The sequence below is a fragment of the Hyaena hyaena genome, unplaced genomic scaffold, assembly GCF_003009895.1.
Source record: "Hyaena hyaena isolate Hyena2069 unplaced genomic scaffold, ASM300989v1 scaffold_30, whole genome shotgun sequence".
NCBI classification, from domain to species: domain Eukaryota; kingdom Metazoa; phylum Chordata; class Mammalia; order Carnivora; family Hyaenidae; genus Hyaena; species Hyaena hyaena.
Genome location: NW_024080662.1, coordinates 2,615,786 through 2,640,245, shown reverse-complemented (window position 1 = coordinate 2,640,245; position 24,460 = coordinate 2,615,786). Strand labels below are relative to the sequence as shown.

The following is a 24,460-nucleotide window of genomic DNA, read 5'->3' as shown; positions in this document are numbered from 1 at the left end:
AGATCATGACCTAAGCGAAAGTCGGACGCTTAAAACACTAAGCCACCCGTGCTTTTTTTTTTTTTTTTTTTTAATTTATTTATTTGGAGAGAGTGTGCAATCAGGGTGGGGGTAGAGAGAGAGCATCCCAAGCTGACTCATCACTGTCAGCATGGAGCCCAAAATGGGACCCCAACTCATGAATCTCAAGATCATGACCTGAGCCAGTATCAAGATTCAGATGGTTAACCAACTGAGCTACCCAGGCGCCTCCTCACCCCAACTCTTTTTTTTACCCCTTCCCATATGTTCATCTATTTTGTTTCTTTACTCCATATGAGTGAAATCATGGTATTTGTCTTTCTCTAACCTTCTTCTTTTACTTTGCATTATACACTCTAGCTCCATTGACATCATTGCAAATGGCAATATTTTGTGTGTTTTGGTGGCTGAGTAATATCCCATTGTATGTATATGTGTATAGATATACATATATACACATAGCACATCTTCTTTATCCATTCAACACCTGATGAGACATAGACATGGGTTCTTTCCATAGTTTGGCTATTGTTGACAATGCTACTATAAACACTGGGGTGCATGTACCCCTTCAAATCTGTATTTGTATCCTTTGAGTAAATACCTAGTAGTGCAATTGCTGAATTATAGGGTAGTTTTATATTTTAACATTTTGAGGCACCTCCATACTATTTTCTAGAGTGGCTCCACCAGTTTGCATTCCCACCAACTTTGCAAAAGGGTTCCCCTTTCTCTGCATTTTCACCAACACCTGTTGTTTCTTGTGTGGTTAATTTTAGTCATTCTAACAGGCATAAGGTGGTACCTCATTATGGTTTTGGTTTGTATTTTCCGGATGAAGAGTCATATTCAGCATCTTTTCATGTGTCTATTAGCCACCTGGATGTCTTCTTTGGAGAAATGACCATTCATGTCCTCTGCCCATTTCCTGACTAGAGTATTCCCCACGTGACCTCTGACTTTCCCGAAAAGGGTCAAGGAATGTTGACAGAAGCACATGCCCTTGTCCCATTCTTTTAAAATGTTACTGATAGGTCAGGGATAGCCAACCAATCTGAATGACCAGGGGTCAGCAAACTATATAGTCCTGCTTCCTATTTTTGCAAATACAATTTTATTAAACGCAGCCACACTCCTTTGTTTAAATATGGTCTATGGTTGCTTTTGTACTACAAAGGAAGAGCTGAGTAGTTATGACAGAGATTGGTTTGCAAAACCCTGGAATTTTTATTGTGTGGCCCTTTATAGAAATGTCTGCTAAACACTGTGACAGAAAACTTCATGCTGTGATAATCCTGCCTACGAATGAAGATACTCAGGAGAGGTCTACTCTCAAGTTCTCAATTTTCAATATTGGGAACTGAGGGACACTGGCAACTAGGGGATGTAACCGGGACCCATGAGAATACCTACCAAGGCAGTCAGATTTTAAGGTGGCCCCGTTCATCCTTGACTCATAGTTTTCATGTCCTTTTACAATCCCCTTCCCGTGAGTGTGAGCAGCAACTGTGAGGCAAATGTGATGGGATGTTCAGTTATATAAGACCGTGTCTTTTTGCTACACTTACTCTAGCCTCTCTTTGCCGGCTTGATGCAGCAAGCTGACATGCTGGGGAAGCCTACATGGTGAAGAACAGAGGGTGGTCTCTAGTAGTTTAGGCAGGCTTCCAGCTGACAGCCAGCAAGAAACTGGAACCTTCAGTTCTATACCTGGAAGTAAATTAATTCTGACAAGAGGAGTGAACGTGGAGGTGGATTCATCAGTAGTCAAGCCTCCAGATGAGAACACAGCCTAGTCACCACCCTGAGTGCAGCCTTGTGATATCTGAAGCAGAGGATCCAATTAGGCTGTGGCATAGACTTCTATGACTCACAGAAGCAAGGTGATAAATATATCTTGTTGTAAGCCACTAACTTTATGGTAATTTATTATGCAGCAATATCTATTGCTGCATAATACACCTACTGAACTTTTCAATGAACCTCAACCAAGTATGAGAGGTAAATTAGCTGGCATCCATGACAGCAGTATCTTCAGACACTAGGAACAGGAAATGGTACTGCCAATCCGGTTCCACTCTGTCCCTGACCGCACAGATGCAACACAGATACCCCAACTGGCTCTGGGCCTCCACCTCCATTTTTGCTCTGTGCCCCCAAACACGCTTTAGCTCGAGAGGTAGGTGTTGCTTTCATCCTTCTTAGAGAGCTGAGCTTCTACCTCCTTCCAACCACCAGGCCAGAACGCTGTCCTTCATGGAAACCACACCTTTCTCCTAGCTTCTGCCATCAGGTGTTTCTTGCTCTAGTGATGATAATACTGCCAGCAAAACCAGAATGGCGAGATCTAGAAACCATCTCCTAAAGAGCTGAAAGAACTGGAAAAGTTAGCGTGGAGGAGAGAACTAAATGCTTGTAATAATAATAAATAATGATGATTTGGTGGGAACTCTTCTATTACCTGCACGTCATCTGTAAATTGTCAGCAGGTAATTTCTAAAATAGGCTGAATCCTGTCATTTCTCCGCCCCAGGACTTTTTCAATTTTCACAAGGTAAAAGCCCTTCAAAATCCCCCCCTCCCCACATCTATACAGCTGCTCTTGGTCCCAGTACCTGCTCCCCATAGACTTTTTGGTATTGTTTCCAGAATATGCCACACATGTCTATCTTTTTTCCCTTTTTCATTATTGTTTAAAAGATTACCTCCTCTGTGAAGCCTTTCCTAACCGACCCAATCAGAACTTGTGTTTCTTCCACCTGTGCCTCTATCTATACCTGTATTTGTTTCTTTCCTTCCTTCCTACCAACCTTATCTACCTACTTACAACATCTTCCCACCCTAACTGAATATCCTTCAAGGACAAGTGTTTAATTCAGTGTTTCACAAGGTGTGGTCCAGGTACCAAACCCCCCTCCCCTGGTGGTGGAAATGTCCCCAAGGTCAAAACTATTTTTATAACAACACAAAGATGTTATTTCCCTTTTCACTCTCATCTCCTGCAAATATAGAGTGTGGTTTCCCAGACGCATGATGAAGTCAGCTACGAGGATGTGCACCTGTGTTATTATCTTGGTTTAAAAGTTTGTTTTAATTTCCGATATAGTAAATATCCACAGATATAATTCTAATAAATTAAAGCATTTTGGGTTCCTCATTATTTTTAAAGAATATAAATAAGTCCTGAGACTAAAAGAGTTTGAGAACTTCTAGTCCAATAGTTTTTGTCTTCTCAGGGAAGAACAAAATAAGGCCCCTGGTGGGAACTTGCTCAACCCTTCTGGGAAACTGATCATGTCACTGTCTGCATTGAAGTTCAAGCATTCCATAGAGCTGCCAATATACAGTCCAAGCCTGCATCACCCTGTCACTCTCTGTGACTTTGCTCCAATCTAGCTTCAAATTTGATCTCTCCATGTCCTTATTTGAACTTTGGGTTGAAGCTAACCTGGTTTACACATCCCACCCTCTGTACAACCTTCTGTTTCCATCTTTGTGCCTTTGTCCACATTGTCCTACAGAACCAAATACTTGCTCCCATCTGGCTCAGTGACCTCCAAACCTCTTTTTCAGTGTTCAGCTCAAATCCCTTCTTTGTAAAGTCTTCCCCGGTATAAACTTACATGTCCTTTTGTACTAACTCCTACAGCACCTCCCATACCCAGTCCCTCTCGAAAAATTAATACTACGTATGCTTCATTATGTCCCAAATCCTCCACCACGGAATGATTTTTCCATGTATGCTCACCACCAAAAAATGGACCCAATTAATAGAGGGTATGTATTACTTATGTCTTATATAGTAGCCCACAGCAAGAGATCTCTAACAAGTAGCCAAAAAGCCTAACTTGATAAAAGTCCCCAAAAGGGACTTTTATATAATGATACCATATAAAAGAAGCCAATTTCTTCCTAAAAATAAGTATCCTACCATTTAATAAACATGAGTCATTAGGCAAGTCACTTAAATTCTGGCCAGTGTTAGCTAGTCCCTAGATGTTAAATGTCCAATTATGAGCTCCTCAGAAGTTTGACTATCTGTCACCGCCTCTTGAAATAGGTCTGAAAGAGCCCTTCAAATAGAACACTGACAGAGAGAAGAGAGAAGCCACTCCACATGATGGAAGTCTGATGATCAAATACTCTTCCACTGTTTTCTTAGGCTCACTAGCCTCGCACATTTCACACATGGTGTTTTAGAAGTGCCTGATTTGTAAAATGTTATGAAGTCCTCACAGTGAGAAGAATGAGGCTATTTATAAGCGATGAATAGTATCCAAGGAAAGAACTGTAACAGTCACTTCTGGGCTTTCCGTTCCTAGAAAGTGACCCTTTCAATATTATCATTTTCAAGATGTTCTTCTTAATCTCTTGAAGGATTAGAGACTAGTTTTTATCCTTCTTGAAAACTAGAAGTGGTTAACTGGGTTCCTCTACACAGAACTGTGACAAATGGCTCAAGAGCATTCTTTGGAGTCTTGTATTCCAAGGGTGTTAAGGAACTCGGTGGACAATATTCTCATTGACATAAAAGAATCTTCTCTGAACATTCTATCTGGGATTCAATATCCCTAGAGCATAAATAGTCAACTGTAAAGAATAAGCATCAATTTAACATAATCTTTCAAATTTCTCTAAACCAGAATTAAGATACATAAATCTATGCACAGTAGCAAAAAATTAAATAAAGAAAACCAATACCTGAGATCATGAAATACAAATCGGGGGTTACTAAGGTTAAGTCTTCAACAGAGCCTTGAACGTGCATGTAAATTCCAAACCCTGGGGGAAGGACTGACAACCTAAAAAGGGACTAAGACACACTGCACTGTGACAAGGAAATGTCCTTATTCCTAGGAGATGATGCATGCTGTGTGATCTAGGGTATAAAGAATCATGATATCTACAACTTACTTTGAAATAGTTCACCAAAAACAATAAAATAAAAATGATTTAATAGCTAGATACATAAATATGGCAAAGTTGGACCTAACTAGTAGCACATGAAGTTATCACCGTGCTACCCTATGAGTATTTCAGTATGTTTGGCTACAAGTAAACAGGTTATCAGAAAGGCTATTTTGTTTAGTCTCCACAACAATTAAAGAAAAACGTAATAAAAGTGTTTAATAAAAGTTTTTGTAGGAGGCGACTGGGTGGCTCAGTAGGTTAAATGTCTGACTCAGACATGATTTTAGCTCAGGTCATGATCTCACTGAGACTGATCCCCAAGTCAAGTCCTGAGTTGGGCTCTGTGCTGATAGCTTGGGCCTACTTGCGATTTCTCTCTCTCTCTCTGCCGACTCCTCATTCACACACATGCACTCCTTGGTCTCTCTCTCTCTCAAAAATGAACAAACTTAAAAAAAGAAAAGTTTTTGCAGTGCCTGGGTGACTCAGTCAGTTGAGTGCCTGACTCTTGATCTCGGCTCAGGTCACGATCTCATGGTTTAGTTCAGAGGGTTAGAGCCCTGCACCGGGCTCTGCACTGATGGCACAGAGCCTGCTTGAGATTCTGTCTCTCCTTCTCTCTGCCGCTCCTACCTTGTACACATGTACACTCTCTCCTAAAATTAAACTTTAAAAAAATAATAAAAAATTAAATACAGTAAAAAATTATCTTTGATATTCAAGTACATAAGTTATTTGGAAAATGAATCAATTTAACAACTCCTAGATGTGTGCTATTCTCAACCTAATAGGATGAGTTATAAAAATATAGGTCAAACTCATGCTCTTCCACTCAAACCTTCCCCTCATTGGCTCCACTCCACTTAGAGTAAAAATTAAAATGTTACAGTGGCCTATGAGCCCCTCATCATCTCCCATGACCTCCTCCTCGGTGCAATCCAGCTACTTGTCCATGATACCCACTTGCTGTTTCTCAACTATGCTAGGCAGCTCCCGTCTCCTATTTGTACACTGACTGTTCCTGATGCCCAGAGCACTTTGACCTTCAATATCTGACAACTCTTTCCACTGCCTCGTTTACAGCTTTGCTCAAATGTCATTTTCTTGATAATATATTCCTTGACCTTTATTTTAAATTTGCGATTCCACATACTTCACAATGATCTTCCTATCCCTGCTTTAATTTGCACCATACCACTTATCAGCCAACATACTCTTTCTACATATTTGTACTGAATTTACACAATCTTTGTTTTATATACCACGTACTTCATCTTCCACCTTGAAAACATACAATCCTGGGGTGCCTGGGTGGCTCAGTCAGTTAAGCCTCTGATTCTTGGTTTCAGCTCAGATCATGATCTTGAGGTTTGTGAGATGGAGCCCCATGTCACAAGGAGCCTGGGTGGGATTTGCTCTCTCTGCCTCCCCTCCCCTGCTAACGTGTACATTCTCTAAACAAACAAACAAACAAACAAACAATCCTTGCAGGCAGAGATTTTGGTCTGCTTTGGTCAATAGTACCCTAGCATCTAAAACATAATGAAACAACACAGTAACACAACATTTTTACAGTCTTATTTATCACTATGTGTTAAAAGAAAAAAAAAAGTCTAGCTTAAGACTGACCTCCCATTCAAGAATGCTTATGCAGTACAGGCTCATGCACTGAATCACTGATGATATTCTGGTGTGGGTTTTTAGCATTTGATCTCGTAGAGAATCATCCAGCTCCTCTTCCTGGTATATGTGCCTGCCTCCTTCTGCAGTTCATATACATTTATAAGAGGGCCTAGGTCCTTCCCCATTATATTTCCTATTTCCCATAGGATAGAAGGCAAGACAGTATGAGGAAGCTACCAAGTCTTTAATGATCCTTGTTCAACAAATGAAAAATGCACAGACGCATCACATACGCTACCATAAAAAGAGGGTGAGCTTTAGGATCAGAGATTTAGGTTCAAAATTTAGCTCCAATTCTCACAAGCCTATGTAACCTGCCAACAACTTTATTTCGTTGTTTTTTTTTTCTTTCATTGGTTTTATAATAAAAACAATACCAATTCCTTCAAAGAGTTATCCAGAAACGAAACTCAAGGGATAAGTCAGAAAATTCCTATATAATGTGTCACTAATATGGGTACTCAGAAAGAAATGTTGATTTCCAGCACCTTCTAAAAAATGTTTAAGAATTTTTTTGGTTTTGTTTTGTTTTGTTTTGCTTTGTTTTGGTCATAACTGCCCTCACCTTCCCCTAGAACTCAGGGCAAATAAAACCTGATAATAATTTTAGTTAAATGCAAGAGGTCTCAAATATTAATGTAACTTTTTCTATTCCTAGAATGGACTCTGACCAAACAAAAACAGAATACCATACAAATTTAGAGATGTCAGCAGATATTGGTGAATGACTAGAGTGAAAGAGGACAGACAAGCCCCTCCTGATAAGCGTGTACTCATTTCCTCAAGAATTCCTCCAAGTCTCCTAAAATGAAAATAAGAGGTGTTTCAGACCTACTGTTCATCCACTTTTATTTTACCAAATACTCCCTCCAATACAAACCCACAATGAAAAGTTAAGATAGGTTAATGGGGAAAATCCAAGAGCCATCCTGTATTTCATAAGAAAACTTATTTTTTCCTGTATTACCATTTTACCATTGTTAATACATGCAAGCTAACACATGGGGAACATAATAAATTAAATGTCACAATAAAAAGTATGTGAACCTCCTATTCAAGTACATCATCTTGGTAAGGAAAATCCTATACCATTCTATTTCAAATCAGCCTGCTATGTGATAAGGCGCTATTTTGTTATACCAAGTGTCAGTTTAAGCGTAAAACTGAGGGGTGCCTCGGTGGCTCAGTCAGTTAGTGTCCTGACTCTTGATCCTGGCTCAGGTCATGATCTTATGGTCCGTGAGATCAGGGCCCTGCACTGGGCTTTGCGCTGACAATGCAGAAGCTTCCTTTGGATTCTCTCCCTCTGTTCCTCCCCTACTCACATTCTCTCTCCTCAAAAAATAAATGATGGGGCACCTTGGTGGCTTAGTCGGTTAAGCGTCCGACTTTTGTTTAGGTCATGATCTCGCGGTTCATGGGTTCAAGCCCCGCGTCGGGCTCTGTGCTGACTGCCAGCTTGGAGCCTGGAGCCTGTTTCAGTCTGTGACTCCCTCTCTCTCTGACCCTCCCCTGCTCACGCTGTCTCTCTCTCTCTCTCTCTCTCTCCTAGAAATAAATAAAACATTTTAAAAAAAAATTTTTTTAAAAAGATCTTTAAAAAAAAGTAAATGAATGAATGAATAATTATGTAAAACTGATATAGGAAAACCTTGGTATAACTTATTTTGGAAGCATGCTTGTAATCCAAAGCACTTGTGTATCAAAATGAATTTCAAGAACCATTGGCTCAGCTGTGATCATGTGATGTTCAGCGACATGTACTACTCATACTGCAAAATATCACTTATTTATTAGAAATGTTTGCTCATCTTGTGGAACACTCGCAGAACAAGTTACTCGCAATCCAAGGTTTTACTGTATTTTCGTTCCTCTACTTCTCTATTTGGCATGTGGCTGGGGAGGAAAGGAGATACACTGTCAACTTCACACAGTTTTGCTGACCAAGTCCATAGCAAGAACCATGTGCTATCTCCTAATTTATTCTATCAGTCACAGCCCAATATAAATCATATTAACTCCCAGAGGCCATCATTAAGTTATAGAATTCTATTTACAACACATCCTGACCGAAACATTCATATTATGCTGGTATTTTCCTTACCCCTTATTAAATGGGAAAAGGACCCAAATTCTGTTGCTGCAACTAAGTATCCACTGCAATTCAGAGAAGTTATCTGATAGGCTACTTCCAGATACTGTGAATAAATTGTACTTTCTGTGCCATTCAAAGAATCATCCCCTGTCGCCTCCACTGCTATCTGCAGCAGTCTGATCCAAGCTCTGCACACTGTGAAAAGCATACATTCACTACTGAGTCAGAGTGAGGTTGCTAGATTTTGTTTCTGTCCTCTTAAATCCTGCTAAACTAGAAATGGCTAAGTTTGCAACCTGTTTTTTAACCACTAATTCTCTAGGGTATCACCTACCAAAATTTTCAAAACAGATTTACATGTAAAAACATGTACCTCATTTTGCAAAGTACAGAAACTTCTTTGAATCAAATTAAGAAGGTTGTGCCAACTCTTTTCAATTCCATCACCACAGGGAACCAAAAGACCCTACAAATGAACCAAAACCACAAAAAAGTCAAGGAAAGTGACACATTTCCCAGGCGTTCAATAGGCCCAGGCTTCCCCTGCCTGAGCTGGGCACTGCCCTGTGGTGCAGAATCAATAAAAAGCAAGAGAGATGTGGCTTGGCTTGCTGATTTGGGTATCTATCTAACAAAGAAAAATAAGTGAGCTTTCAAACTAAGATATACTGTGGATATCCTGCTAGGAACAGATCAATAAGTTGCACTGAGGGTTAGAGTGAGAGGTTCGATAAATCTGAAAATCTGTTCCCAGACATTATCTACAAAATGTGACGGCAAGACAGAAGCTTTTAAGAAAACAGAGGAGGGGCACCTGGGTGGCTCAGTTGGTTGAGCCTCCGACTTCAGCTCAGATCATGATCTCACAGTTCGTGTGTTCAAGCCCCACGTCGGGCTCTGTGCGGACTACCAGCTGAGAGCCTGCAGCCTGTTTCAGATTCTGTGTCTCCCTCTCTCTCTGACCCTCCCCGTTCACACTGTCTTTCTCTCTCTCAGAAATAAATAAAACATTAAAAAAAAAAAAGAAGAAGAAGAGGAAGAAAGCAGAGGGATCAACAGCGGTAGGACCTATGCAAACTCATGGAGACTCTAAGATTTGAGGCTTGAAGAGAACTCACTGATACCTACTCAAACCACCTAGAGCAGAGCACCAGGAGGCAGATGGTATCATCTGTGGAGTACTGCCCAGGAGTTTTAATTTGTATTTCACATTACCTTTATTCTATAAGAATAAATGAAACAGATCCAAAAAAATTACTACAGCTGAAGCATAAGTGTATAAATTGTGTATGACTGAGACAGAGATGGAATCAAGTAAGGTAACAGCAATAAATCTTTAGCTTGAGTTATTCATCAGAAATTGTTTCATAATGGGGGTGGCTGAGTTGGTTAAGCATCTAACTCTAGATTTCAGCTCAGGTCATGATCTCACAGTACATGGCAGGCTCTGCACTGACAGCATGGAGCCTGCTTGGGATTCTTTCTTCTCTGCTCCTCCCCCGTTCATGCTGTTTCTCTCAAAATAAATGAACTTGAAAACAAAAAAAGAAACTTTTACAGTGAATGAAGAGAAAAATGTTAGTGAACAATGTAAGAAATGTTAGGAATCCACTGATAAGTGTATATAAAATATTTAACTTGGTGTAAAAACTAGCCTCTTATAACATATAGGAAACACTGCCATTTGAGAAGCCAGGTACTGCTAAGAAGCTACTTTACTAAAATTTTACTGCTCTCATGATAAATTAAATAAAAATACTCAAAGTCCTCAATAGCAAAAATATCATCTGTCCAATATCACAGACTGGCATAGCTATACAATATGTTATAGAGTACCTAATCATCATTTTCATATCACAGATGAAAGAATTCAGAGCCAATGAAAGTAAACAGCTTTTGGAAGTCCTAGGCCTCTCCAAGGCAGAACCAAAGATACATCCTAATGTCTGCAAAATCCTAAAATCCAACAAACAATATGCTGTCTATAAGAGATCTATCTTAGGTCCAAAAACACAAATAGATTGAAAAGTAAATTAATGGAAAAAGATATTTCATACAAACACAGTAACCAAAAGAGAGCTGGAATGATATGTTACCATCAGATAAAATAGACTTTTAGGCAAAAAAAGGTAACAAGAAAAAAAAGGTTATATGACAATAAAAGGGCCAATCCACCAAAAAAATAGAAAAATTATAAATATATATGCAGCTAACAACAGAGCCTTAAAATATATGAAGCAAAACCAGACAGAACTGAAGGAAGAAACATGGATAGTTCAATAATTGTTGGAAATTTCAAGACAACATTTTCAATGAAGGAAAGACCAACCAGAAAAATGACAAAAAAAACTTGAACAACACTATAAACCAGCCACACCAAACATACATAGAAAATGCCATTCAACAACAGAATGCAAAAGGAATATTCGCCAGGAAAATGTATTAGGCAACAAAAGTCTCAATACATTTTAAAAGAAAGAGGGGCGCCTGAGGGGCTCAGTCGGTTGAGCGTCTGACTTCAGCTCAGGTCATGATCTCATGGTTCGTGGGTTTGAGCCCCACGTCAGGCTCTGTGCTGAATGCTTGCTCAGAGCCTGGAGCCTGTTTCAGATTCTGTGTTTCCTTCTCTCTCTGCCCCTCCCCCGCTCACGCTCTGTCTTATTCTGTCTCTCAAAAGTAAATAAATGTAAAAAAATTTTTAATAAAAAATAAATTTTAAAAGAAAGAAACTACACAAATTATCTTCTCTAAATAGATGGAATAAAATTAGAAATCAGTAACAGAAGGAAATCTAAAAACTTCACTGATTGGTATATATTAAACCATGCATTCTTAAAACAACCCACAAATCAAAGAAGAAACCAAAAGGGAAGTTATAAAACACTGCAAAGAATGAAAATGAAAATGAAATATGTCTAAACTTATGGAATGCAATAAAAAGCAGTGCCGAGAGGGATATTAATATAGCTATGGGAGTCAACATTAATAACGAAGCTCTGAAATCAATATCCCATCCTCCAACATAAGGAGGTATTAAAAAGAAGAGCAAACTTAAGCAAAGAAAACAGAAGAGTGAAGATTACAGTGGAGATAAATTAGAGAACAGAAAAACAATAGAATGAATTACTGAAATCAAAAGTTGGTTCTCTGAAAGATAAAACTGACAAGTCTTTATCTAGATTGATGAAGGAAAAAAACAAAAACAAGAACAAAACAAGAGTGGACCAAATTACTAAAATCAGGAATAAAAATAGAGACATTACTACCAAACTTACAAAAATAAAAAGGAATGTAAAAAGACATTATGAACTTAAAAAAAAAAAAAAAAGCTTTACTGACATATAATTCATATGCCATATGGTCACCCCATTAAAAGAGTACAATTAAACGAATTTTAGTATATTCCCACATATGCGAAACCATTACTACAGTAAATTTTAAAACCTTTCCATTATCTCAACAGAAACACCATACCTTTTAGCTACCATCCTCCTCTGCACATCTTCCTCCTGGCCCTAAACAACCATTAATGTACTTTCTGTCTCTACAAATCTGCCTGTTCGTATTTCATATAACTGGAATTAGATAGTATATTTTCTCCTCTCACTCCTACCATGTGTTCAAGGATGATCTATGATATCACATATGTCAAGACTTACATTCCATTTTCTGGCTGAATAATATTCCATTTTAATGCCACACTGTTTATCCATTCATCAGTTGATGGACATTTGAGTTGTTTTCACTTTTGATTGTTATGATTTGTGTGTATGTGTGTGTGTGTGTGTGTGGCTAACAGGTGAGACAATGCACATGAAATGGACAAATTTCTAGAAAGACACAAACCAGAAAAACTGACTCAAAAAGAAACAGAACACCTAAACAGACTGCAACAAATACATAGATTGAATCAGTTCTTAGAAAACATTAAAAAAAAAGAAAAAAAGAAAAAAGGCAAGTACACCTGGCTTAGTCAGGTAAGCATCTAATTTCTTCAACTCAGGTCATGATTTCATGGGTCATGAGTTGAAGCCCTGCACTGGGTGAACTTGGGCCCTGCTCTGGGCTCTGTACTCTCTCTCCCTCTCTCTCTGCATCTCGTGGGATTCTCTCTCTTTTTCTCTCATGAATGAATGAAAAGAATGTGAGTACACTTTTTAAATAAATCAGGACTTGATGGCTTCCCATGTGAATTCCAGAAAACAAACAACAGTGAACATCAATAATTCTCATACTCTTTAAAAAAAATAAAGAACAATTCCTAACTCATTCTTGGCAGCCAATATTACCCTGACATTAAACCAGATAAAGATACCAAAAAACTGAAAAGCAGTAAACAAATGTCCCTTATGAATATAGATGCAAAAATCCTTAACAAAATACCAGAAACAAACTAAATCCAATGGATTATATGGTTTATTCCCATAATCAAGTGGGATTTATCCCAGAAACCCTAAAGTGGCTCAACAGGCAGGAATCAATCAATACAACATACATAAAGAATAAAGTAAAAATACCACATGATCATCTCAACTGATACAGAAAAAGCAGTTCACAAAGTCCCAACACATCTATAGGATAAACACATTCAATAAATTATTGAGGGAACTTCCTAAACTTGGTAAAAGGAATCTAGGAAAATCCAAAAATCCAACAGCTAACATCATACTTAATAATGAAATGCATTCCCCTGAAGATCAGGAAAATAATCTAATTTACAATAGCACTCAAAAGAATAAAATACACAGGAATAAATTTAACTAAAGGAAATGTAAAAAGTGTCAAGAACATGCAAGACTAAAAACTTCAAAAGGACGCTTAAAGAAGACCTAAATAAAGGGAAAGGCGTCCTGTGTTCATTGAAAGACTTCATACTGTTAATATGGCAACACTCCACAAATTGAATGCAAATGAAAACCACAAAATACCACTTCACACCCACTCTGTGGTTTATTTTTTAAAAGGGTGGGGGAGGAGGAAACAAGTGTTGGTGAGGCTATGGAGAAGCTGGAACATTCATACATTGCTGGTGAAAACATAAAATTGTACAATCACTACAGAAAACAGTTGAGCTGTTTCTCAAAGAGCTAAACACAGAACTACCAATTGGAATGGAATCCTGCAATTCCATTCCTAAGTACCAAAAATTGAACAAACTGTGTTCACAAAACAGTGGGGTCAACGTTCATAGAAGCATTATTCAAAATAGTGAAAAAGTGACAACAGCACAAATATACATGAACTCATGAATTGATAAGTAAAATATGATATATTCACTGAAAGAATGCTATTCAGCACACTGGGGCACCTGGGTGGCTCAATCAGTTAAGCGTCAGACTTCAGCTCAGGTAATGATCTCATGGTTCGTGGGTTCGAGCTCCATATTGGGCTCTGTGCTGCCAGCTCAGAGCCTGGAGCCTGTTTCAGATTCTGTGTCTCCCTCTCTCTCTGACCCTCCCCTGCTCTCTCTCTCTCTCAGAAATAAATGAAACATTAAAAAAAAATTTTTAAGAGTATTATTCAGCACAGAAAGGAATGAAATGCTGATTTTATATTACAACGTTGATAAACTTGAAAACCTTAAGCTAAATGAAAGAAGTCAGACTCAAAAGCCCATATAATGTATGATTCCATTTCTAGGAAATGTACAGAATAGGCAAATCCATAGAGACAGAAAGCAAATTAGTGAGTGGTTGACAGGGCTCAGGAGAGAAAGAAATGGGAAATGACCGCTTAATTGGTATGGGATTGTCTTTTGGGGTGATCAAAGTGTTCTGGAATTAGATAGTGGTGATAGATACACAACACAGTGAACGTACTAGAAGCCACTGGATTGTATACCTTTAAGGGATTAAAATGGAGAATTTTAGGTTATGTAAATTTTACCTCAATTAGAAAATAATGAAAAACAACAATGAATTTAAACCTACCTAGCAACCTATAAATTAAAATAATCACAAAAATCGTTTCAATATTACTATGTCTACATGCTCAAAAACTAGATCTAAAAACAAGTATCATAACCGAGGGTGGCTCAGTCAGTTAAGTGTCCAACTTTGGCTCAGGTCATGATCTCATGGTTCATGAGTTTGAGCCCCGCATTGCTTTGTGCTGACAGCTCAGTGCCTGAAACCCATTTTGGGTTCTGTGTCTCCCTCTCTCTCTGTCCCTCCCCCGTTCATGCTCTCTCTCCTTCAAAAATAAACATTAATAAATAAATAAAAACAAAAATACAAACAGGTATCATGAGGTACCTGGCTGCTCAGCTGGTGAAGTGTGTGACTCTTGATCTCAGGGTTATGCGTTTGAGCCCCACCCGGGTGTAGAGATTACTTCAATAAATAAATCTTAAAAACTGTCATCAGAGGGTGCCTGGGTGGCTCAGTCAGTTAAGCATGGGTTCGAGCCCTGCATTGGGGTCTGTGCTGACTGCCAGCTCAGAGCCTGGAGGCTACTTCAAATTCTGTGTCTCTCTCTCTCTCTGACCCTCCCCTGCTCTTTCTCTCTCTCTCTGTCTGTCTCTCTCTCTCACCCACACACACTCTCTCTCTCTCTCAGAAATATATAAAACATTTTTAAAAATGGCATCAGATATTTCACAGCAGTGCTGTTATGAATAGTCTGAAATAACCTTTAAATTCTATCTACCATAATAGGAAGTGATAAAAGAAAAAACGTCACATATTAATCTTAAGGGACAAGTTGATACTGATCATTGTTCTCACTTTTAAGTGCAAACAAACCCAGTTATTTCAGCAAGCTGAAAGGAAAATATAGCATCTACTACTCCTGTCCTTTGGGACAGCTGTGACTTACCAAGCTTCTCTGGCTCATCAGGTCCCGTGCCTGCAATGCAGCTGCTCTCCAGCCCATATGTGGGGTCCACTTTCCCAGAGGCTCGAGCTGCTTCTTGTACTTTCTTGACATGAGCTTCAACCAATTCCAATGGTACTTCTTCTCGGACTCGAGAAAACTCCTCTGTTCAAGAATCAAAATGCAACAGTGTGACCTGGTGCACGAACATCTGCTTTAACGTAAACCACTATGCAATCCAACACATTAGTGGCTTCCAGGCACTCACCTTTCTGGGTGCTCAGGCCTATCTATCCCAGCAAAACAAGAATGCCAAATGAGGTAGTCATGTATGCTAATGAAATTCTAAAATTCTACATTTTAACTTACATGTAGCAGTATCCTGCTGTATAAATAACAGAGAGCTCTGAATTCCCATTAGTAACAATCAAAATTTCTGCCCAAACTTAATCTAACTCTGCAGGCTAGATTGATAATAAAGAAAACAGCAAGGATTAAACAACAAGAAAGTCAACAAGAGTTTTACAGTGTGACAACGTTCTAATTATAATAAAAATCCAACAATGTTAAATGGTTCCTTTTGCTGGCTATGTCGAAGTCTAAATGAATCATAAAATATAACACAAAAAAGTCCAATTCTTAATAAATGCTTTTAATTTTAAAATTATGATATTTTAAGTGCTTTAAAAATGTAATACTTTTTAGTATGGTAGCTTAAGGAGGTAATGTCTATCTGCTATCTAACTGAAATGAACATAGCAGCTGAAAACCTTTCAGTTGGAGAAAACACGTATATGAAGGCAAGTACTAGCCCGTTGTCTGAAACTACCATGCTCGCAACACGGCTTAGGAGAGTCCATACCCAAAGCTGCTTTCGCTGCAGCAGACGCCACACGAGGGTCCACCACGGATGCCAAAAAAGCAACAGTGCTCATGACTGGGTTTCCTGACTGACTGAAAGGGACAGGCTGGTAGGCCAAGGGCCCCAGGGAAGCATCCGAATTCTCAAGGTACGGGTCCTCAATAGGAAGCCTCAGAAAGTGGAGGATGCATTCATCCTGAGTACGACTTCCGACATGCTCTGACACTTTGTTCCAATCATCCTTGTACATCTCCAGGGCCTACAACAGAAAAATCCAGGTGCTTTAGTATCAAGTAACAAGGAACTAGTATGTAACAATATCAGAAGCCTATGACTGTTCTTAAAAACGGTTCTGGGTTTTAAAAAGTAACAATGAAAATGTATACTGTACATAAGAAAATAGGAAGATTTGATTGCTTTTCTAATTATATTAAATCTCAATCAGGCAAGAAAAGTAAATTAAAAACACACTTATAAAAGGAAGAAAAAGTACCTTTCACTAATACACACATGACTCTTGTATAGAAAATCCTAAAAAGTCTACAGAAAAATACTAAAACTATAAAGTTTAGCAAGGTCAGAGGATAGATAGACAGGTAATGGAAAAACTCAACTATATTTCTCTATATATAAGCAATAAAAAGTTTTCAATTGGAAAAAAGTGTTTAAAATAGCACAAAAATGAAATACATAGGAATAAATTTAAGAAAGAATGTGTAAGATCAACATGCTGGGGAAAAAAACCAAACATCTGAGAGAAGTTAAAGACCTAAATAAATGAAGAGATATTTTGTATTCATCTGTTAGAAGTCTCAATACTTTTAAGATGTCAACTCTCTACAAACAGAATAGCAGGTTCAACAGAATTGAGGAATTAACTGGATAAGAACCTATTTAGTAGCTAACCAAAGTTGCTATTCTCACAGGATTTGCAAATGGGGCAATTGTGCCTCCTTGGGGACATTTGGCAATGTATGCAGACATTTTGGGTTGACACAACAGGGGAGGTGCTATTGGCATCTAGTGGGTAGAGACCATGGATGAAGTTAAAAATTCTCTTTAATGCAGGTAAAAAGAGCCACAACAAAAATCTGGCCCAAATGTCCATTGTGTGAGGCTGAAAAATCCTGCTCTCGAGCTTGACTTGCTGATCTACACTGCGAACTGAGCTTGTGATGATAATGGTTCTCTCCATGTTTAGGTACGTGAATACCTAACCCGGGGATCCGACTGCTGACCCAGGCTTGCCTTCTTGCTGGAGTAGTAGAGGACTCCTCAAAACCCACACCAGCAAATGGTCTAATTTCTTAAATCCCTTAAAAATACATGGCAATAATTCTGGGTTTCCCTTGGATAACCAGTAGCTTCAGGTAATTCTAGAAGGAATCAGAAAAAAGATCTAGAAAGTAACAGGAAAGAAAAATCGATCTCTTTCACTAGGGTCTTTGGGGCCAAAGACATATAAATTTAGGGGCCACCTTATGTTCTGATTATGGATTTCCCTAGGATACCCTATCAAGTCTTTTCAAACAAATTTACTTAAAAAAAATTCTTCCTTTACTTTTTTCCTCAGCCAGAGTAAAAATAAGAAAGTTCAGGAAGTTTTTTCCAGAATAAAACTAAGGAACCCTTTGACATACAAAAATCAAGAAAAGAGCATTCCGAAAAGCGTAAGGCTGAGAACAAGTGAAGTTCCGAGCCTCGGCACTAATGGCTGCATAAGTAACAGGGAATTGAAGACATTTTTTTTTTTCAAACAGAACATGGTGACAGACTGGCTGGGAAGGAGCGAGAGGGGTGATATATTAGCAGACCGTTTACGGGACTATAAAACATCATTCTCCCTACTATGACCTGGGTCCTTCACCTCTCCTTACTGGCATGCTTAGAATCACCCATTTCTCTATCTTAAAATTCATCTTTCTTCCTACTGCCAGAGTGAATTATGTTTCATACATGACATTGTTTCTCTTCTGCCTAAAATTATTTCCTTGCTCAGACTTATCTTCTTGAATGAAGTCCAAATAGGATCGGGCTCTGCCTACTTCTTCCACTCCACTCCCTACTCTTTCATGTTCCAAGAATATCCAGAAATACTCTTCCTAGTCACTGCTCCTATGGACACTTTGCTCTGTACCTGAAATATATACTAGAGCCAACAATACAGCTGTCCTGTTCCCAGGAAGCCGTACACAGAGTCTCATCCACCCAGCCTGACGCACAGCCATCCCTATGTACAACTCCGTGAAGCTGAGGACACTGCTTCATTTTTTGTTTTAACCTGTTTCTGTTGAATCCCTTAACTGCAAAGACTATGGCCTATCATCTCAGTCTATAGGATCTGCCACGGTAGTAACCAATAAAATTTGCTGAACTTGACCACAGGGAACTGGACTAGACCAGGAAAGGAATTTGTGTTTTCCAGGGCTCCAAATGTAAAACAAAAACAAAACTAAAAAATCCCACCCTGTTTAAAAAAAAAAAAAAAAAACAACACCCTGTAGAAAAAAGCTCTTCAAGACATTTTTTTTCTAATTGGAAGACATATTCTTCTAAAATGTAATTCAAAATTACACAGAAAAAAAAAAATATTTTGGGGCGCCTGGGTGGATTAGTCGGTTAAGCGTCCGACTTTCGCTTAGGTCATGAGCTCGCGGTTCGTGGGTTCCAGCCCCGCGTCGGGCTCTGTGCTGACTGCCAGCTCAGAGCCTGGAGCCTGTTTCAGAGTCTGTGACTCCCTCTCTCTCTGACCCTCCCCTGCTCATGCTGTCTCTCTTCTAGAAATAAATAAAATATTAAAAAAAAAAATATTTCTTGGGTAGCATATCAAGGAAAGGTATATCAGGTACATGCACACTATGAGGAAATCTTTGATGCTGTTTACTGAGTATCTTCCAATGTTAGTCCTTCTGTAATCCAGCCAGTATAAATGATGTGAGAAACTCTTCCAGTGATAAACATTAATACCTTTATGGATTTTATCTGTAGGTACAAAATTTCACGTCCACTACTCATCTAAGGGAAAATAAACACAAGGCATGAGAAAACAAAGCAGGGAGGAACCAATAAACTGCCCAGACTCAGGTCTTGTCCATTTCAAGCCCAGGGACAATTAAAGTGACCAGGAGGACAACCGTTACAAGCTGAGGACTGGAAATTGTAAAAGCCTCTTTAAAAAAAACCCTTCCTCACTATGAACTGGAATGGCAACCTTTCTTCCCTTCTGGCACCCTGATTCTGTCAATGCAATGTCAAACTGCTGGGAGGACTGAGTTATCAGCCTTTTGTGGCTTAAACTGGTGACACATTTTCAGGGGAAATTCCTGGAATTCCTCACACATTTTACAAATGAAATCTACTCAAACAAGTCTCAGTCATCTTGATCTTACGCAACGTATTTTTTCAAAAAGCTAATAGAAAGCCTTACATAGCCTTCATGTGAACCAATTCAAGGTCTTTTTCAAATTGCATTTATTCATCCAATGTGTAGATTCCACTTCAGTTATTTGCAAAACTGAAACTATGCCTCCAATATATGTAATAAGATACCAAACTACACCAAAATCGCAGATAACAACATGCAGCATTCCATTTAAGTACTGTGTGTGCTTTGATAAGAGACCGTTATCAAATAAGGTGTTTTTAAAATAAAAGCAGGTGGTCTCAGGAATAATCTAAAATAGTTGTGGTGCTGCCTGTGTGATATACTTATCTAATGAAATGATGTGATTGGGGTTGAAAACAATAAACTTTAATGCCTCTTCCATATTTATCTTATTAGGAAAAAATTGACCAGTTTTGGTTATTTGGTTATAAATCCTTTAAAAAGTTTTCATCTAGGGGCGCCTGGGTGGCTCAGTCGGTTAAGCGTCCGACTTTCGCTTAGGTCATGATCTCGCGGTTCATGGGTTCGAGCCCCGCGTCGGGCTCTGTGCTGACTGCCAGCTTAGAGCCTGGAGCCTGTTTCAGTCTGTGACTTCCTCTCTCTCTGACCCTCCCCTGCTCTCTCTCTCTCTCTCTCTCTCTCTCTCCTAGAAATAAAAAAAAAAAAATAAAAAGTTTTCATCTGGCTTCATATACTTAAGCTATTAATTATCAATAAACAAACTACAGAAATAAAAGGTGTTAGTGGTAACCAGTGCTGTTGGGGAGCCTCTGTGTGAACAGAGACAACACTTGTTAATGCAACTGCATGTTTAAAAGAAAAACCAACCGCTCTATAAAGGTTCCACCCGCAGGAGAAAAAAATACACTACTGTGTAAGGATACTGTAGTTTTATTGACTACGTATGTGCAGGATAAACAGCAGCTCAGCCAGAGTCTCACTCTGAATTAACTATTCACTAGTCTTTTTTTTTTTTTTAATGTTTTATTTATTTCTAGGAGAAGGAGAGAGACACAGCATGAGCAGGGGAGGGTCAGAGAGAGAGGGAGTCACAGACTGAAACGGGCTCCAGGCTCTGAGCTGGCAGTCAGCACAGGGCCCGACACGGAGCTTGAACTCATGAACCACGAGATCATGACCTAAGCGGAAGTCGGACGTTTAACCGACTAAGCCACCCAGGCGCCCCTACTATTCACTATTCTTAAATGTAGAAGAGGAGAAAATTTTGAGTATCAATGTATAGAAAGAAAATGAATCAATAAGAGATGTATTTCAGGGGCGCCTGGGTGGCTCAGTCAGTTAAGCATCTGACTTCGGCTCAGGTAATGATCTCATGGTTCGTGGGTTCAAGTCCTGCATCGGGCTCTGTGCTGACAGCTAGCTCAGAGCCTGGAGCCTGTTTCAGATTCTGTGTCTCCCTCTCTCTCTGACCTTCCCCTGCTCATGCTCGCTCTTTCTCTCTCTCTCTCTCAGAAATAAATAAAACATTAAAAAATTAAAAAAAAAAAAAAAGAGAGAGAGGTATTCCAGTCAGCGCTGCACAACTAAATTACTCCCCAGAGCCCAAAGATTCTAAAAAAGCAACATGAAAGTATATTATATTCCTCCCCAAGTACTGAAAACTTTTAAGTAAACATCCAGGGCAAATATGACTAGACAAAGCATTCCTGAAATAAAAAGGGGTTCAGAAAAAAGAAGTTCTCTGCATATCACTAATAACAAACGAGTAGATGAGAGTACATCAAATGGTAGTAAAAACTCAGGGGGCCTGGGTGGCTCAGTCTGTTAAGCATCCAACCCTCGGTTTCAGTTCAGGTCATGGTCTTTTTTTTTTTTTTTTTTTTAAATGTTTTATTTATTTCTAGGAGACAGAGAGAGAGACAGCATGAGCAGGGGAGGGTCAGAGAGAGAGGGAGTCACAGACTGAAACAGGCTCCAGGCTCTGAGCTGGCCGTCAGCACAGAGCCCAACGCGGGGCTCGAACCCACGAACCGTGAGATCATGACCTAAGCGAAAGTCGGACGCTCAACCAACTAAGCCACCCAGGCGCCCCAGTTCAGGTCATGGTCTTACAGTTCATGAGCTTCAGCTCTGCACAGCACTCTGTGCTGACAGTTTGGAGCCTGCTTGAGATTCTCTCTCTGCCCCTCCACTGCTCGTTCTCTTTCTCTCTCTCTCAAAAATAAATAAACTTTTAAAAATAATAGTAGTAAAAACTCAAGAAGAAATCTTTTTGAATTTTAATCCAGAAAGATTGAGAAATCAGAATAAGGAAAATAAGGGATGTAAAAATGAAAAAGAAATAATACACCACTAAAACTTATTAAAACAAACTGTTGGAACCACTGAAAAAACAAAATTAAAAGCAATACAGAAACATGAACCATTATGAGCCTTACTTTGGGTAAAACACAAGCCCTGGGTGAGTCCTGCTTCTCTCTCTCTTCCTCCTCTCTCTGCCCCTCCTGGGATATTCTCTGTCTCTGTCTCTCTGCCCCTTGCTCACTTGTGCCCTGCCCTCTCTCTCTCAAAATGAAAGGAAGGAAGGAAAGAAGGAAAAAACATGAGCCATGAACAGATCCAGTGTATCTCAGTGTGGCTTGGAGACTTTTTCTTTTTCTTTCAGGGGAACCTAAAGATCAAAACCATTTTCATAGTAGCAAGAGGACACTGCTGCTTTTCATTGTGATGACATGTACACAGTGGATGCTAAAGCAGTGGTGAGTGAACGACCTACCCTCAGCACGAATCAAGGCAATGGTACCAGACTTTTTTTTTTTTAATATCTTTTTTATTTTTGAAAATATTTTTTTTTTTATTTTTGAAAGAGAGACAGAGTGTGAGAGCAGGGGAGGGATAGAGAGAGGGAGAAGGAGACATAGAATTTGAACCAGGTTCTAGGACCTGAGCTATCAGCACAGAGCCCAATGTGGGGCTCAAACTCACAAACTGTGAGATCATGACCTGAGCCGAAGTCGGATGCTTAACTGACTGAGACACCCCAGGCGCTCCAAGACTGTTTCAATAATCACTTTATTCTTCACTGCCACACTCACAAAATAATCCAACTTTACAATTATTAATCTCACAAATCTAAACATCAAAGTCCACATGTATTTAATATTTGGTACTATGAAATATGAGGTACACAAGAAGACTAAAAATCAACTATCCAAGCATGATGGCTGTCTGAAGGAAAAGCACTGTGTGGTCATTTGAGTTTCAAGCTCAACTGGCCATTTTCATCGAAGATCATTGTTATTAGCATGTAAATGCTAGCACACCATGGCTAACATATCATGTTCTGTAGGCACAGATATCTGGAAGACATTTTCTGATCAGCACAGGAGTTCTGATCTGATCCACTTCTGACCTGGGCCAGCTCACCTGCCTTAGGCATCGTGGTGATCCCTCACTCTAGGGAGGTCATCATACTGATGCCAAACTTAGTGCAGATGCCCAGCTTGCACAGTGCGCCCCAGTCCTGAACTCTAAGACTTAGGCAATCCTTCTGCCTCAGCTTTCCAAACACCTGGGACTGACAGGCACTCACCACCACAATGGCCTGGCAAACATTTTCTCAAAGCAAACACGATTCTCAAAAGTGTCAGTTTGAAGAAAACAACTGAGTGCTTTTTGCCAATGATTAAGTGAAAATTAGAATTCTGAAAAATACGTACCTGCCATGAAAGCCTCTCCTACAGGAGTATTTATAATTACTTGAAAAGGCCATTAAGATATTCTTTGTGTTTCTAACTAAATACATGTCCAGATCATGCCAGATATTCATAACATATTTTAACTAAAACAATGTATATGATGGAAAACGAACATGAAAGTCCAGCTGTATTCTGGTAAGTCAAACATTATAGATATGGATAAAAGGTGACATCACACTTTTCACTCATCTTTTGTTTTTCAAAATCTATTCTTCATAAAAATGATGTAATAACTTGCAGTAGGTTTATTGTTATTTTTAAGTAAATTAGTTTTCTCAGTTTTAATCTACAATACAGAAAATACTGATAAACTCACAAACACAAGCTCTTTGAAGACCTCAATGTAACTTTTAACAGCAGAAGTATATCCTGAGACCAAAACGTCTGAGACCTGCTGACCTAGTCTAATCTTCTATTTGATGCTTAATTTCTGAATTGCAAATGTTATACATGATATACAAGTCTGGATCAGATGAATACTCCACTGAAAGTGAGCTCTCATCCTCTATAAATTCATTGCTTTAAATGTTATAAAAGGAGTAAGCACTTAAAATTAGCACCAGCAATCACACCTCCCTCCAGGTGGACCCTGCTAATGAAACTAGAAAACTCATGTTTCTTTCCCCAGCACCACCTGCAATGCTGAGACCCATTTTGACCAATGAGATAGAAGGAAAAAGACTGATGAGGGGCTTTTGGTTAAGCTTTTTATTCCAAGAAGAGCCCAAGAAGAAAAGGCTCCAGAAGTGCCATTTCCAATATTCTTAGTGTTTTAAATGGGGATATGAAGCCAGGGAATAAGTCAGCCTTGGTGGAAGCAGAAGAGACACAGACACACAACACAGACAGCTATAGAAGGAAAACCAAGTAAGATAAAAGCTAGGAACCTGATGATGTACTTGAGTAGTGAAAAGTAAGTTGAAATTGCCAATCTGAAGATAGCCAGTTGGACAAAAAAACCCAATGAACTT

At 39.1% G+C, this 24,460-nt stretch overlaps 1 protein-coding gene across 1 annotated transcript in view; it reads right to left on the bottom strand.

Annotated features, from left to right (window-relative positions):
• SMARCC1 (SWI/SNF related, matrix associated, actin dependent regulator of chromatin subfamily c member 1) overlaps positions 1 to 24,460 on the bottom strand; it is a 183,385-nt gene that overhangs the window by 58,201 nt on the left and 100,724 nt on the right. The window contains exons 20-21 of the mRNA XM_039228159.1: positions 16,386 to 16,644; positions 15,527 to 15,688 (exon numbers count right to left, since the gene is read on the bottom strand). Of these exons, the coding sequence (XP_039084090.1) occupies positions 15,527 to 15,688; positions 16,386 to 16,644 (421 nt within the window). The remainder of the gene's footprint in view (positions 1 to 15,526; positions 15,689 to 16,385; positions 16,645 to 24,460) is intronic.